Source organism: Mangifera indica, chromosome 13, assembly GCF_011075055.1.
Source record: "Mangifera indica cultivar Alphonso chromosome 13, CATAS_Mindica_2.1, whole genome shotgun sequence".
Lineage (NCBI taxonomy): Eukaryota > Viridiplantae > Streptophyta > Magnoliopsida > Sapindales > Anacardiaceae > Mangifera > Mangifera indica.
In genome coordinates, this window is record NC_058149.1 from 14027513 (window position 1) to 14044715 (window position 17203).

At 33.4% G+C, this 17203-nt stretch overlaps 2 protein-coding genes across 3 annotated transcripts; one reads left to right on the forward strand and one right to left on the reverse strand.

Annotated features, from left to right (window-relative positions):
- The first annotated feature begins 6218 nt into the window (after window positions 1-6218).
- On the forward strand, window positions 6219-11052 carry LOC123194893. The gene is made up of 14 exons (XM_044608396.1): window positions 6219-6552; window positions 6879-7006; window positions 7111-7296; window positions 7717-7785; window positions 7904-7960; window positions 8277-8330; window positions 8413-8475; window positions 8727-8789; window positions 9187-9351; window positions 9429-9584; window positions 9882-9962; window positions 10073-10134; window positions 10216-10346; window positions 10693-11052. Exons 1-13 carry the CDS (start codon window positions 6384-6386, stop codon window positions 10295-10297), a joined length of 1335 nt encoding a protein of 444 aa, XP_044464331.1. The 5' UTR covers window positions 6219-6383; the 3' UTR covers window positions 10298-10346; window positions 10693-11052.
- Window positions 11053-12283: 1231 nt separating this feature from the next.
- Window positions 12284-14873, reverse strand: LOC123194894 (NAC domain-containing protein 92-like). Of its 2 annotated transcripts, none has more exons than XM_044608398.1 (4): window positions 14598-14873; window positions 14088-14307; window positions 13301-13572; window positions 12284-12925 (listed from the first exon to the last, which is right to left on the reverse strand). In XM_044608398.1, exons 2-4 carry the CDS (start codon window positions 14254-14256, stop codon window positions 12398-12400), a joined length of 969 nt encoding a protein of 322 aa, XP_044464333.1. In that variant the 5' UTR covers window positions 14257-14307; window positions 14598-14873; the 3' UTR covers window positions 12284-12397. The 2 variants fall into 2 exon arrangements, with proteins under 2 accessions (XP_044464333.1, XP_044464332.1); XM_044608397.1 differs by having other exon boundaries at window positions 14523-14873.
- Window positions 14874-17203: the final 2330 nt, after the last annotated feature.

The following is a 17203-nucleotide window of genomic DNA, read 5'->3' on the forward strand; positions in this document are numbered from 1 at the left end:
TTATTAAAAAGATAAAAGAAACTCTTAAATTAAATAACATTTTAATCCCAAAATTTCATAAATTAATTGTTTTACCTAATTTATATTAAATTTAATTAAAAATAATAATAAAATCATTTTTGAAAATTTTGGGGGTGTTAATGAATTTTTTAAAGGGGATTTTTGAAATTCAAAAGATATTTAGTGTATTTTTTATATTTTAAAATTTTCAATATACCTCTTAGTAATTTTAAAAATGATAATTACATCTATAAAAAACTAAACAAAATGTAACAAATTAAAAATGTAAATATCACATTATAAACTATTAGAGTTTTATATATTTTAAAAATATATGGGGTGATTGATAATTTTTTAAACAAGATAGAGAAAGTATCTATTTGCCCTAGTAAGTTTTTAAATATAACATTTACACCTCTAGTATATAATATTTAAACAAAATAACAAAAATATTTTTTGTCTATTAAAACTAATTAGTGAGAAATTAACTTTTTAAAATTTTAAAGGGTGTCCAGTTATTCTATCAAACCTTGGGTAGGGAATAATTGTTTGGCCAACCAATATCTATCTAGATTCTATTCCAATCTTTTTAAAAGGGAAGTGGACCCAAAATCTTAATTTGGGTCCATATTGCTATATCCAATTGAGTAGGGTCTTGAACAAATATAGTAAATACAAACGCAGATATCAGAATTTTCATGAGCAAGCATATATTATGGTCTGGCCTTAGGCTGGCACCAATGGTCCAAGCGGCCAACTTGCCTTTTTTTTGGGAATTTTCATCATGCCCCCGACAACACTTTAATTACGCTGACAATATTACGGGTAATTTTTACTATATAAGGGATCATATCAAGAAAAATGAAGAAATGTGTTGTGATTGATTGCTTGCCTATATGAAACCCTTGCATGAAGAGGCAGAGAGCGTAGTGCAGCCAAGGATGACTTGCCGGCATGCAATATTAGAGTCTGCCTTTTCGGCATTCGTATATATTTGTAGTCGGCAAGGGTGTCCTTGGCTATATTAGGCTCTCTTCTTCTCATGTAAGGCCTCTGTGGACAAAATTATATAGGAGCTGTATTAATTGCCGGTGACGAAGAAGTAGTTCGAAGAATTTATTTGTGTGGGTCGAAGAGCCTTGCCTGCAGATGTAGAGAATTGAACGCAGCCAAGGATGACTTGCCGGTATTTGCAACAGTGAAAAAGGAAGAAGGGAATGCCCCAGCTGCTAGCTAGCTGATGATATGTTCCCGGCAAGTTGTCTTTGGCTACATTTGATTCTCTTCTTACCATGTAAGGCTTCAATTGACGTTAAGTAACTTCTGCAACGATTTGTTGTAGTTGCTGCATATAGTCATGAACAATACTGCCATATGCTTGCTTATATGAGTGAAGAAAGTGAAAAGCTATCTTTGGCAACTAAGGATGAAAATTCAGCCTGTCAGCCCCGTCCCTCAGCCCGCCCATTGGAGAGGGGATTTTCTAATCGAAACAGGGACGGAGATAGCAACGACAAAAATCTCCGCAATCACATAGATACCCGTTGGCAACCAACAATGAGGGTATAATCATACTAACCATAATTATTGACAAGAAAATACGACAACAAGCGCAGAGCAGGTGAATATGCAATAATCATGCAGATGTTTACGTACTTCTTCATCGCCATGTGCGCTTGTCATTCTTTGTCTCTCTTTTCTTCTTTTTTTCATCTTTTTACTGCAGCAACTTAGACTTGTGCCTTGAGATGTAAAGATCCTACGGCGAAAGCAAAGCTTGGAGGAAGGGGAAATGACAGTAGTCCCACATCTCACTGTGATGAGACATTATGCCGGAAAAGTGCTGGGCAGCTTGCCCAATCAAAGGATCTCAGTCAATTACTTAATGTCTTGATCCAAGTATATATATGGGGTCCATGATTAAGAACAGGAAGGATTTCATCATTTCATTTTACTAATTAGGTTTTCACTCGTAGCCACATATTCACAAAAACAGACACCGTGTGTTACCATTCTCTTTTGTTCCCTACAGTATAAAGTTGATTGGCTAGCTGTCTTTCAAACAAGCAAGCTAGCTAGCAATGAACAGCTGGGTGATTTTGTTACGCAATAAAATCATTTATATCCAATTTTAAATATTTAATTAAATATTTTAAACAATTTGAAAATATATTATTTAAGTACCTATTGAATAGTCGAACTGGGGGGTGCATTAATTTACTTTATTGTGTCGTTGCAACCTACCACTGGCTGTCTACGGACAACTTTGCCCCACCATGGTTACATTCATTCGTACCTTGATTAGCTAAAGATTAATAGTGAAAGGTTTTATACCTTGAAATAACTTTACACTTTGATTTAAAGGTGATTGGGAACAATAACCTAGGAGGCTAGGACTTTGCTTTTGGGTTGTTCCCATGAAACTACTGATAAGAATTTAGTTTTTAAATAATATATAATAGTTTACCTAATAAAATTATATTCGATATAATTAAATAATATCAAAATCAGAAATTGTGAAGATAATCATAAGCCCAAAACTTATTTTATTCGATATAATTAATTCAATTCCATAAAAATGGTGAACTTTCTTGAATAAAATTTTCTGTTTAAAAAAAAAAAAAAAAAACCCTTCTTTGAGTATGAAGATACTGAAAACTCATTTCTTAATTATTGTGGTCATGTAACTGAGCATAGACATTGCTAAGTTGGAAATATTTAAGTTTATTTAATCATCTCAAAAGTCTTCGTTGTTACAATATTAATAGTAGAAGATGGGAATCGAATCTTGATTTGAGATTATCTCTCGTGAGCACAGGCAATGATGAATCGAAAATATTTATTATTGAATATTATTTAATAACTCCATTTCAAAATTTTGATTATGCTATGTTGATGTTACCATTTATCAACTCACCATTAACCGTTAGTTGCGTGAAGACTCAATTTAAATTTAATATCATTGATTATTATATAAAGATTAATTATATTATTTTAAATTGATTTATCACAATATTCTAAAAATTTTAGTGATAAAACTTATTTATTTATTTGATGTTTTGAAGCTTGGATCAAATTAATCAATTTGATCGAGACTCATAACTTGATCCGGTTAAGTTGCAAGCTCAATTTGAGCTTTGAATTGGGATAAACCACAGTTTGACTAGTCTAAACCCATTAGTTTGCAGTAATCAATGGTTTACCCAATAAAAAAAAAAAAAATTGTGCCATTTAGGAGCTATTTGATTGGAGTATTTTAAAGATTAATTTGATAATCTATTTTTTATTATTTGTATTACTCTATTTGATTTGTCAGTAATACAATATTACAGTAATCTGCTATTACCAATACTGACATGATAAATAAGGTAGTAATCTGATTACCATATTTACCTTAGATATTAAAAAATTACTAAGGTAATCTTGATTTTATTATAATTTTATTATTATTTATTAATTTTTTAAGACCAAAATAAATTTATTTTTAATTAATATAACAAATAATATAAAAAAATATTTAAAAATAATTATATTTAAGGGTATTTAAATAAAATAATTTATTCGTATTCTTTTATTACTGTTAACTAAACACATTAATTATTTATATCATTTATTTTTATCAAATTTTATTAAACGTAATAATTATTTATACCTAATAATCTTTTTAATAATCTATTTTTAAGATAATTTTTCTATTTTGATAATAAAACATTATCTAAATAAAATACCCATTAGATTCGTTAAGACTCAAACTCAAACCCCAAGACACGGAGGTTGTAAGGCATTTGAAGGGAAAGAAATATTTTATGCAAAATTATGTAATTTTGGGATTTGAACTCAACAATTTAAATGAAAGTATGCATTATTGTGTTCCTAAAAAGGTGGCATTGATGGTAAAAATATGTGACTATTAAAGGGAAGTTTAGTTTAGAGAATATTTTATTACCTAAAAGATAAATTATTTAAAAGATTATTGAGTATAAATAATTATTATATTTAAAAAAATTTAATATATAAACAATTATTGTATATGATTAGGGGTAATAAAAGAATACTAATAAATTATTTTACTTAAATACCCTTGAGATAATTATTCTAAAATATTTTTTATATTACTTGATATATTAATTAAAAATAAGGTTATTTTTATCTAAAAAAATTAAGAAATAAAAATATAATTATAATAAAATTAAGATTATAAAGGTAATCTCTTAATATTCAAAGTGAAAATAGTAATCAAATTGTTATCTATATTGTTTGTCACATTATTATTGATAATAAAAAATTATTATAATTTTTTATTATTGACAAAACAAATCAGACTAATAAACATAATTTTTTATTATTGACAAAACAAACCAGACTAATAAACATAACTTTGGGCCTTGAAACACATCTATGTATAATATTTTTCCATCGTTATTATTTATAGTATCTATGAGAAAGACTAATAAACATAATTTGAATTGTCTCGGAAATAAAAGACATATTATATTAAGTAATAAAATTATAGAGGTCAATGGATCAAATCCTGCAGCGCGACACAGCTTGGTACGACTGACGAAAATGTGGCCAATAATGGAAATGGGGTTTTAAATGGCATGTAAACCAAGTTTGTTTTTATAGAAACGCAAATATAATGCCTTTGCAATTTCCAGCCTTGGGCTTAGGGAAATTAATTTTTCACATCTCATTCTCTCTCTTTCAGCCTATAAATACCTGACAGAATACAGAGTGCAGCATGTAGCCAGGTTCATAAAACTTCAAGAGAAATAAATGTCATGAGGTCTGGCATGGGGAGGTGGGTAGAGCATCGCAGCCTAGGATGATTTACCGACACAATTAGATGCATTTGAGAAATTTATTAATGCCAGTCTAATTTTTCTTGGCTAGATTGATCTCTCTTCTTCCCATGCAAGGGCTGCAGGACATGTATCTGTATATTTGCACGTGCTGAATTGCAAGGTTATTATCATTCGAAATATTCTCGCATCGAGAGGCAGAGAGTTGAGTACAACCAAGGATATTACTTGCCGCCATTGCTACTGCCTTCTGGCGGTCTGCCGGGAGTTTTCTACTTGCTATACTACAGGGCAACACGGCGAAGCCTTGCTATACGATAGGTCAACGCCGGCTGCACTCAATTGGGCCGGTACAGCCTGACGGCCTTGTCTAATTTCATCATACACACAGAATTGACCATCCGAACCACAAAATTAAACACAAGTTTTGTCCGTAAGTGACCAACAAATTGGCTGGATTGGGCCTACAGCGGATATTGGCCTGAATCAGTTTACAACTAGAACCACAACTCCATTTGAGCAACGATTATTCCGACTACATAAAAAATCCCACAATGAAGTACCCCATGCCTCATCTACTTTAATAGACTAGTAACGACCCAACCATTATTCACGGAAAATTGTTGAACTTTCTCGGGAAAATTATGCTCTCGCATTTCTACTTATTTTAATCAAGATTTTAAAACTAGAATCAAATTTTAACCCAATTAAATGATTGATTTACAAGTTAATTAGTCTAATTTATCAATTGAACTAATAACTCCAATATGATACAATAAAATTTAAAAAATCAAATAAATCCCAAAATAAAGCCGTAGTTGTTGAATTATATTGCCCTTGTGGATTAAATTGCGATTCTCTATACTATATATATAAGTTCAATTTATTATCAATCCAATTCAATATTAAAATAAATTTTAACCATTCAAAAGATTGGATTTGAACCTAATCCCTAATTAAACCAAATAATTCAATTACAGATTTAAAACAATATTTCAATATTTTAGGCAATTATATAAAGATTAATGGTATATAATTATATATAATAATATGTTATATCTAATTGAGGATTAATTTAATATTATTTTATACTTAATTTTAAATCATTTATATATATATATATATATATATATATATATATATATAAAGTATTTCAAATTTAACTAATTACCATATTCAAGCCTGTTAAATTAAATGATTATTATACAAGCCGGTGATTTGCCTATAATTTATGGCTACCTGCCCCTGCCTACCGAACTCCCTCCCATCCAACAAACTTTATTTCGTCGTGTACCATTTTATAAATTGACCGCCACGTGCCAAAGCCTTTCAATGGTCTTTTCTTCTAGTTAAAAAATCTCGGCACGTGCCGGTTACTGCAACGACTACAAAAGATGAAATAACTCGGTTCGTGGTCTTCATGGTACTTGATAACTCGTGTATTACTTAATTATTCAATTTAATTGCTGAAGTTATTCTGATTCTGAATAATTTATAAGAGCATCCGAAGCAGCCTGAAACTCAAGAGAATCGGTTTTGCTCTGCGAGTTTTGGCGGTGGCTGGCTAAGATTCAATAATTGATGGCGCCTTCGAAGCTCGCGATTCTGTCAGTGCTTGTTGCCCTAGTTTTTAGGGTGATTAGGGCTGATGATGTGCCCGTCGAGAGAGAGGTCATCGGATCCAACGGCCTCGATTCCTCCGCTCTGAAGATTGAATTGGACCAACTCAAGTCTAAGATCGAATCACTTGGTTAGAATTTTATAGCTTCTGTTTTAACATTTCATTTTGTGCGTAGTGTTAGATCGGAACTTTGAATGTTAAGTTTTAGATACGTTTAAAACTATACTTGTTTAATTAATTTAATTTTATTAAACTGAATTGCTGAGTTGAATTTGAGTGAGAAATTAACTGTGATTCGTAACTGTTTGATATCACTATGCAGGAGCTCTTTTTAGTTCACCGTGGACCGCTGTCCGATTTAATTTTTTCTTTTGGTTGGAATGTGAAGGAAATTTATAAATATGTCGGATTTCTTTTTCTTGGAATGGCTCTGCTCACTTCTTGTTTTAATGTAGAATCCCTTGTTGATGAGAAAACTCGAGAACTGAAAAGCAAGGATGAGACATTATCACTGAAGGAGAAACTTGTTCAGGAGAAATCTGATAACATTTTGTCTTTACAGAAAGAATTGGCATCGCTTCAGGTGTGTGTAAAGTGAAAATAATGCGTATATGGATCGATGGGAGGAGTTTATATACAGTTCAGATAGGTATAGTCAAGCTTACACTTGTTTTGTATTTTTCTTAGAAAAAAGAGACATTGGATGCTGCAGAGCAGGTGGGAAAGGCTCATGCACGGGCTGGTGAACTTGAGCAGCAGGTTGATAAGCTCCAGGAGGAGTCAGAAAGACAACAAAAGGAGAAAGAAGCCTTGGAAGCCCGGGCAAACGAGGCTGAGAAGAAGATAAGCGACTTGAGAACTAAATTGGATGAAGTAAGTTTTCTGTTTAGCAGAGTTTTTGCATAAGTATCCAGTTTCTTTTTATACGATGATTCTATCACAATGCTATTAAAAGTAGTATACTTTCTTCTTAGTGTTTATCGACAGTACACACTGCATACACAGTTTTCATGGGGAATTGTGTGCAATAAATTTTGGCAAACATTATATCATGTGTATGTATATCCAACCCAATAGATATTAATCAATCTCAGATTATGGGACACTGATATTGCTTAGTTGTGACAGGATGATAATTTTACCTTGGTTAACTATGTGTATCATTTTTCTTTCTCCGCCACAAGTTATCTCTTCTATTATTAGTTTTAGGATGTTTTCTTGCATCTTAATTTTGAGTTAATATTAAGGTATGTCTGTGATATATTTATTCTAGACAATGTCTTCCTTTTACAGCTTCAAAAGATTAATGATGAACAGAAGAGCAAAATTCGTAAAACTGAGCGTGCTCTTAAAGTTGCTGAGGTATCTTACTAGCTTACCACAGTTGATAGTTTATGCTCAATCACAAATTTGCTTGTCATGTGTATTTTGTTCTTTACTCTCTCTCTCTCTCTCTCTCTCTCTCTCACTCTCTTCTTAGGAAGAAATGGTGAGGGCAAAGTCTGAGTTCACTTCAAAAGTTAAAGAGCTGAGTGAGGTGATAATCTTACTCCCTATATCGTGCTATTTATTCTAAACTATTACTGAAAGTTTCAATGTATAACTGAGGTTCCTCATTATTCTCTATGCAATTTTTTTTTTTCATATATTTACTGTGTTAATACCTCTGAGAAACAGTGTAATATGCCTCTTTTGTCTAACTTGAAAGATGCACTTAATGTGGCTTAGATGATGTTGTATGTGATTTTTTCCTATTGTAGTTGCAAATGCAATAAGTTCAGAATGACTTTTTTTATGGAGTAAACTGAAGAGACTAGGTTTGAGGCTAATGCCTATTTCGGCTTTTTCATCAGGTTCATGGTGCATGGCTTCCACCATGGCTTTCTGTACATTTATTTCATTGTCAGGTACAATTAATGCAATGTGTGGTTATTACTGATTTTATACCAACTGTTTTCAACATAACTATGGCTGATTATCATTTTGCAGTCCTTAATTGCAGCTCATTGGAATGATCATGGAAAACCTGCCATGGATTTTGCAATTCAAAAGGTTTTTTTTTTTAAAATTTTATTATATATGAAACATATATTAAAATGTACTATTAGTGGGAAAATATACGAAGGTAGTGATTCTGAAGGTATTATATTTGGTTACCATTCTTTAAGTTATTGTTTGAATATTGCTATTTACTTGATCATGCTGTTAATTCTGTTACAGTTTAGATTGTAGGTTCATTAACTATATTATTGTTTGGCATGCGATCATCTTAGCACTAAAGAAGGTGTTTAAATTTGTTCTAGGCCCTTGAAAAGAAGGCCCAAGCTGAAAAGTGGGCTGAACCTCATTTGGATACCGTTAAAACTGTAAGCTCTCTTTTCTTACTCTTCTAATATTGTGATCTTTTACGCATATACAGAGGTACATATCCTGATCGTCTCGATGGTTATGTTTCCCACTCTCTCTCATTCTCCTTTATTTTTTTTTCCTAAATTTTGTTTTTAGCCTTCATTGGCAATGGGTTAGTCCTGGAATAGGATTTTCATGTGTGTGTGTGTGCAATGTACATATTTCTAAATTGGCTTCCTTCTTTCTTATTATTGTAATGAGATGTTGTGTGCTTAAGAGATATGGATGGATCATTGGTGCTTGTTGATTTACTATTTATTGTTAGATATATGACATTCATTACTGTCCTTTTGTGGGAGAATTGATAAATTGCTTGCATATCTGATGTCATGGATTCTCTGCCATCTTTTGAAGAAATGGTTGCCGCCTTTAAAGGAACGGTGGGTAGTTTTCACAGCAAATGTTGAGCCACATGTGCAATCATTGAAGACAAAAACAATTGAAGCGTATGAAGCATCAAAGACTGCGATAACTCCACATGTTATCAGAGTTCAAGAGATTGTTGACCCTTATTTTCAGGTATATTTATAAACTTCACCTTCCTGTGTAATTGCTATGTGAGCATGCTTTCTAAAGCATTCTTTAATCTGTAACAGGAAACTAAGAAGTTCAGCAAGCCCTATATTGACCAGGTTGCCACTGTGGCCAAGCCACATGTTGACAGTGTACGGCTAGTACTGAAACCCTATACTAAGAAAATTGTTCATGCTTATGGGAAGTTTCTAAAGTCTGCAACCACATACCACCATCAGGTATTAAAATCTGTTACTGCTATTGTGTGTGTAATTTCTTCCCTTATTTTAATTCTTTCTCAAAACCTTTCTAATGAGTTTTTGTGAGAAACATGGTGTATGTATATTATTGTTTGTGCAAAAGCCTTACATGGTAAAAGCAATGATTTGTTTTTTTATTCAGACAAAGATCTTTCTTTTCACTTTTACTTATGTCATTTAAGTTCTTTAAGCTTACACTTGGATGTCTAAAAGCGATACTTATGTCTTGACTCCATTATTGTTATGTGTTTAAAAATATTTCCAATTTTTTGGAAGGTCCAAGCCTCTGTGCGAGAAACACTGAAAAAACATGAACTGACAAGACCTCTTGCAACTAAAGAGTTTGAATGGTTTGCAGTATGTGCTGTTCTTCTTCATCTTTTTGTTTTTAATGAGCTTAATTATGGAGCAATTGTGAAGAAAAATGTTTACTGTACATGAGAGTCTTGTAATCCAAATTGCTGCAGGCATCTGCATTGTTGGCTCTACCCATCATCATTTTGTTTAGATTCTTTTCAGCCGTTTTCTGGTAAGTATCAAAGTAGCTATTCAGTCAGCCATTTTCACAAGTTCTATCCGTGTTAGATTTTAATGTACCTGATCTCTGCAGCAAAAAAGCTAGTAGGTCAGTACGACATGCTCATGCCCCTCACTCTCGTCGTAAGGGTAAACGTGGGCATTCAGACAAGTAGAGTGCCACGGGTTGTCCACTGGTCCATTCTCTTGTAGGGAATATATTAGGTATGCTTCATTATGTTATTATGTCTTTCTTAATAGGAGATGGTTGCTAATTAGATTTTTCCATTATAGTAGCTACTTGAATTAGAGCATATTTTTAAGTGCCTGTGATTAGAGAGACAATTGCTTTAACTTTTATGGATGGAGTTGAAACTTGCAATGCCTTCTTTTTCCCCAATTTGTAGTTGATTTGTTATGTGTACTTTGCATGAGTGCATACCATATGATACGCTTGTAATTTTGGGCATTTTCATTCCAATACCATAGGCTAGAGTTCCCATGGCTTCCAAATAATATATATTCATGTGTTTTTCTATATCTTGCTAACTGTTTAGTTTATTTCTTGCAGATGGGTTTTGGTGCATTTCATACGGTCTTCTGGGGCAGTGAAGTATCATCTTTTCTTAACTAGTTCAGAATTTTTTTGAAGCTCCAGCACGTTTCTTCTATATTGATCATTCCGGGGAAAAAAGTTAACAGATCTTTCATACTTAATGGTTCGTCATGGTGATAAATTGCAGAATTTACAGTGCGGTGGGCAGTGTCTGTTATTTATGTTGTAAGAGATGTAACCTTTTTTTTTTTTTTGGTTAATTTTCTCTGGTTCACAGTTGAAATGTCTCTTGCACAAGTCTCGTGTGTCTGTTATATTGGAATTATCTGTCCTTCCTATACTTACTAAGAATGGATTTATGCGGTGTTTCTCGGATTTTCGCTGTTCCTTTTTTGCAAATCTTGTTTTCGATACCACAAGGATTAGGCAAGTTGATTAATTTGCTAGTGGAATTATGACAAATTATTATCTATTTCAATCTTGAGTATTTAATTAGATTTTGAGATAATACATTATTATGTGATGAGAAAATTTTAAATTGAAGATAAAATAAGATATTAGTATATTGGGTGAACAATTTGAAGTCCTATATTATTTATAAGTGCAAATCCTCGTTTTAACCATTAATAATATATTGACACAGACAATGAGACGAACAGTCAGGAAGAGAAAGATAGTCAGGCGGATGAATGAAGATGGTTGAGCAGATAAAGGAAGGGTGGTGGTTTTGTTCTGTTACTTAAAAAAAAAAGATTCAAGTGTCTCTCTCTGATAGCTGGGTACTTCACCAACTTACAGAGTAATTTCCAGCATGAAATAGAAGAAAATTAGAGGGCAAATGACTATTTCCTGTAAGTTTTGATGCAAATACAAATGTACACCCACATTTGATCAAAAAACTAAATATCCACATGTGGACTAACTTCTGTTAGAATTTCTAATTATAGATAACATTTTATCTTTATTTATAACTAAACCCTAAAACCCTAACATTTTAACACCCTAAATTTGAAAAACTAATTTTTCACCTCATTTTTTAAGTTTGAAAGGTTAATGTTTCCTCCTTAGGGTTTTATTTCTTCCCCTCCATTCTCCGATAACAGTTGTTTAACCAACCTCTCATCTGCCGGTACACTCTCTCACATCCCAGACGATGACATGATGACGAAGCTGCCACTGCTATGTGACAACGATGCTTAGATTTAGATCTGTTGTAATGACGAATCCTAAACTCTCGATTTGGCCAAAGCACAATGGAGACGTTTGGGAGACATTTCAATTTTGCCGAGAAAGCAATGGAGATGCTTAAGAGACATTTTATTGGTCGAGATTCAATGTGTTACAAATCTGGATGAAGCGTGACAATCCATCACGTCATGGATTTGAACGAAGAGCCATGATTCGCTGCGTTCATGGCAACTTTGTCGTCACATCGTCATCAGGATGTGAGAGGGTGTGTTGACAAGTGGGAGATTGGCCGGAGAATGATCACCAAAGAATGGAGGGGAAGAAATGAAACTTTAGGAGTGAAATATTAACTTTTCAAATTTTAAAAATTATGGTGAAAAGTTAGTTTTTCAAATCTAAGGATGAAATATTAGCGTTGTAAGGCAAAAATTAAAATTAATTCTGCAGTCAAACTGAAACAAACTTACAGTTATACCGCATTAATAGACCGCTCTACTTCTTATTCTAGCTTAACTCAAGTAATTAATATTCTTTACATCTCCCAGTAAGGAGGCCAGTAGCTATCTAAATCCATGCAATGACCTATACTCATGTATCTGTTTCCAGCTCCATTAGAATTATGTATTTGGTCTGCTGAGTAGCCTGCTGCCCACTCTGCACCAAAACCACTTCCACTTGCCACCATGTTCATGGAACAAGAAACATCTTGTTGAGGAGGAGCTAGTGTTGTGGCTCCTCCAGCTCCGAGATTTAAATTTAGTCCTGAGATTGTGAATCCGCCTGGGTAGTTCATTTGTGATTGAAATGGAAGAATTACAGTGGTTGACGCACCTCCTCCTCTTAACATCCTGGTGCACTCTGCTAGTTGATCGGGGTTTCCCATATGGTTTCTTCCGACGGGAAAGGGATAATTCTCTGCAGCCGCTTGCATCATTTGTGAGGGCGTTGTATTTGCTTCTACATCAAAGCTGTACACCGTATTTACTGCTCGGGATTGGGTCGTGGGATACTTTTTCACACCTGCACTCTTCTGAAACACTCGGCAAACTACCCATTCATTCTGTCATTTACTAAAAACGTCAGATTGCTTCTATCCAAGTTGATTTTTATTTATATATTTTTGTTAATATATTAGAACTTGATGAAGCTGCAAGAAAGCACCAAAATACATATGGAGTTTGAAAACTTAAGTTAGAAGCTTCAGAAAAATTTAAGGAATTCAGTTGAACGAGTTTGAAATATGAACCACTGTAAATTATGCTCCATAACATAAACTGAGGAAGTTCACAGACATGGCTGAAACATAATAATCTCTATATATGCTGTAAATAGGCATGCAAATTTCACAGAAATGGCCGAATTACTATCATATATATATGTTTTCCATATTTATAGAAGGAACGAGCGGTGAGGACATTGATAAGTAATCAGGTACCTTACTGGATCTGAAAGCTGATTTGGAATGGATGCGATATTCATGCATAACCCAGTTGGTTTTTTCTCCTCTAGGAGGTCTTCCTTTATAGAAAACCAATGTTTTCTTCATTCCAACTAGTTCTGAAGTCACACTATTGAATATCTCCTTGTCTTTTCCTGTGGTCTTCCAGTAACCAGCGTTTGTCGCTCGGTTTGTTCTTACTCCGGTTGGGTATTTTCGATCTCGAAGACTGAAGAAATACCATTCCTTTTCACCCATTTTCGCCTTTCCTGTAATTAACTTTGATCAGAAATAATCAAATGAACAGAAAATCGGTATCCTATGCTTGAACTAGCTAAATTCTACCTGTGATCATCAAAAGTGGAGAATATTTTAAAGGAATATATTGATGGGTTGCTCCACATTGATTGGGAATGAGACTATGTATAAGTTTGAGAAAAAACCTCACTGCTTGAACTAATTTTTGTTGTGGAAGAGACTGAATCGAACCTAACAATGGTATTACAACAACTCTACCCAATAGTGAGTGACCGATTTGACATGAAGATCCAACTAATAACTCGTTACGCCTCCGAATTATGGGTTGTGAGAAGTGTCGAAGCGATGGTTCAATTTGTGTGGTTGAAAAATGATTTAAAAGCATGAGAGAATTTTCTCTTTGAAATAGCTTTTAATTAGGGTGGGAGAGAATTTCATACTGGTAAGGGCAAATTGTGAGTGAGTTCTTATATCATTGCTGCTAATTCATGTAGAAAGAAGTTAAGTTTGAGCATGTTACAACAACCTGGAAGATCCCAAGGCTCGCATTTGTTGAAATCAACATCAGCAATGGCTCTTCCTGTGAAATTAGCATCTGAAATCTTGTTCACAAGATAGTAAGTGATAAGTTCTTCATCTGAAGGATGAAACCGAAACCCTGGCGGCAGATTTTCTTCCTTTCTATCTCCTTCCATTTCTTCCCCCTCTGCGATTTGTTTCTTCCCCTTCTGATAATTATGTCCCTTCTGTACTACAACAAATTCACATCAACACAATAACATCCCAAAATCTAAACAAAAGTAATGAAGAGCATCATCTTCATTCTTTAGACAAAGTACTAAGCACACCCAGATAAATCATTCAATTATTCTTTCCAAAGTAACTGGAAAGAGGACCCTGAATATTGAAAAGCTAAAATGATAACTTGGAAGAGTCTTAATGGTGAGCTTTTCTTACTCACCATGAACAAGTAAAGTTGGAATTGAAGCCTCTGAAATGAAGAAAAAGAATTGAGCTGTGACTGTGAAGCGCTCACCTACTATGGGTCTTCACGTCCAAGGTTCAATATATTGTCACCTTCAAATTTCAATGCGTAAGAATATTAGGTCATTGAAGAAATACTTGATTTAGGATATCTACATGATTGCTCACTTGTCATGGAGTTTATGTTTATACAATTATTTCTTATAAAATGGCCAGAATAGCCTCAAAATGTCTCCAGGTATCAAATAAATGAATCAACATTTCTGCCTTCTTGTTCTTGGAAGTGAACAGACAGAATGACAAAAGGGAATGGGAAATAATTGCAAATAATTTCACAGATAAAAACAATGGTTGTGAATTTGATAAATGGCCCAAATGCTCAGGGATTATTATAATTAAATGAGTAAATTACATGGAACTACCCAAGGTCTGGCTTAAAAACCTTTTCTATCTCTTGATGACGTTAATAACATTTTTTAATCTATAATCAAACTCCATTTAAAAAAATATCGGTTTAAAAGTAAAAAGTAATTTCACTATTTAAAAATTATAATAAATAAAAAACAATTATTATACATATGTTACCGAAATTTTTTAAAATGACAATTTAACTTTTTTTATAAATTTGAAAACTAACAATTCAGACACTGAAAGTCTAGTCGCCATTTGAATGGAATCTCACTATTACTAATCTCACCACAATGTAGAGATTTATTAGAATGACAAGGTCGTTTGATAGAGATTGGAGAGATCAAGACACGTTATGGTGATACAAGCATTTCGAGCGTGAATTATGTAACAATTGTAATAAAGGGTTTTTAGCTTTGATGAGAAATTGATGGTGAAGTCAATGTCAATTAGACTGGGAAAGGGTGATATTAATGGAATGAGCCATTGGAAGTGACAATAGATATCTAATCAAGTTAGAAAGGGAAAGATCAACGTGTGAAAGAAGTTATTAAAAGTTTCATCCACGCAAAATGAGTTAAAAATGATGGTATCAATGTAAGAATGTGCTAGAAATGTCAAGATCAACATCGACAATAGCTGTGGAAGTAGAATCAGCATATGAGATGAGTTGTTAGAAGTGAAAATAACTATAAGGGTTTAATGAACTTTAAAGAAGAAAAGTGTGAGACTAAAATGAAAGAAAATGAAGGGGTTTTCATATAAATTTGATATTTAAAGAGGTTTTTAATATTTGTAAATTTGCATTGATATATTGATTTCAAAAAATAAAATAATGTAACAAGACTTTTTTCTATCAATAGAGTTTGATTTTAGATTTAAAAAATATGATTTAGGTTAATAAAAGATGAACATATTCTGGCCAAACCTCGGGTGGTACTTGGTAATTTACCCTAATCAAATTAAAACAAAAATGGTAACAGTTACACTGCTGATAACAAGGAATTGGTCATGCAAAAAAGACAAGGTCACGTAGACCCATGTTCCCTTCTGCACGTAAATCCCGTTTCATAGTCAGAACTTGGCAACTAACAAGCACGTGAGAGTGGCCGTAATTCCCTACTTTGAATATTTTGTCTATTCTTCCAATAATTTTCTGCCATGTAAACGAATCAAATCTTTCAGGAGCCTTTGAAATGGCAAGACCAAAGAAAAGCACCAATGGGAGAGGAGAAGGCAGCGCATGAGGTTCCCTGGCCCGCCAACCACCTTCATATTTTATTAATTGATTCCCGGGAAAGCAAAGACCACTTTCCTGGATTCCCTTCCTCTCTGTTTCTCTTGTTTCATTTTCTGGTTCCTTCTTCTCACAGTCACACTGCCAGAGGCCTGGTCAGTTCGGCATTTAACCCTGTTCTCTTAATACAAAAATCATGCAACCTGCAAGATTAGTTTTACGAGTGACTGTAGAAAGAAGAGATTGGTTTATTTATTTATTTTGCTTTTGGCAAAATCTGAAACTTTTGCAGTTATGCAATAGCTTGCTCTCCATTTTGGCCTAATGAGCATCCTGTAAAGGCTTCTTGTTTCACAATCATAAAATTTGGTACTTTCTTGTTGACTAAAGCCAGTTCTCATACACATTTCTTAATTTGAATGCTTGCCACCAGATAGGAACCTGCATAACCATGTGCACTGTTCTATCAATCAATTATAAATCTGCAAAGAACGTACCAAATACATAAGATTACAAAGAAAAATTGATTTGAGGTGGCGTGCATAGCTGCATGAATGCCACTTAGCCCATTAACAGTAAGCGTAGTCTCTTTCTTCAATATAAGATATAGGTGGATTTGAGACAAGTCGGCTCGGGATTAGGGTCGAATTCACATTTGGGTCAATTACAGTTTAAGCTTGGGATGGACAATTAGAGTATTTCAGGTCATCAAATTAAGTAATTGATTGTGTTAAAGCAAGAAATTAACATATATAATGTTAGATTTTGTGCGGTTTTACTGTCAAAATTAATGTTATTGGAAATTAATCACTTTTTTTTTATTGTTGCATGAAACATAAGTCCGGCTGGATCTAATCCTGATTGGCTTAACTCGAAGTAGTTAATCTCGAGTTTCAACTTCAATTAGATTTGAGATCGAATTCTACCAATGACACAATTTACCTCGCTGATAGCTCTCTAATGACATTTATGCACCAACTTGAATAAGATCAAATAGAACATTATGAATTTAA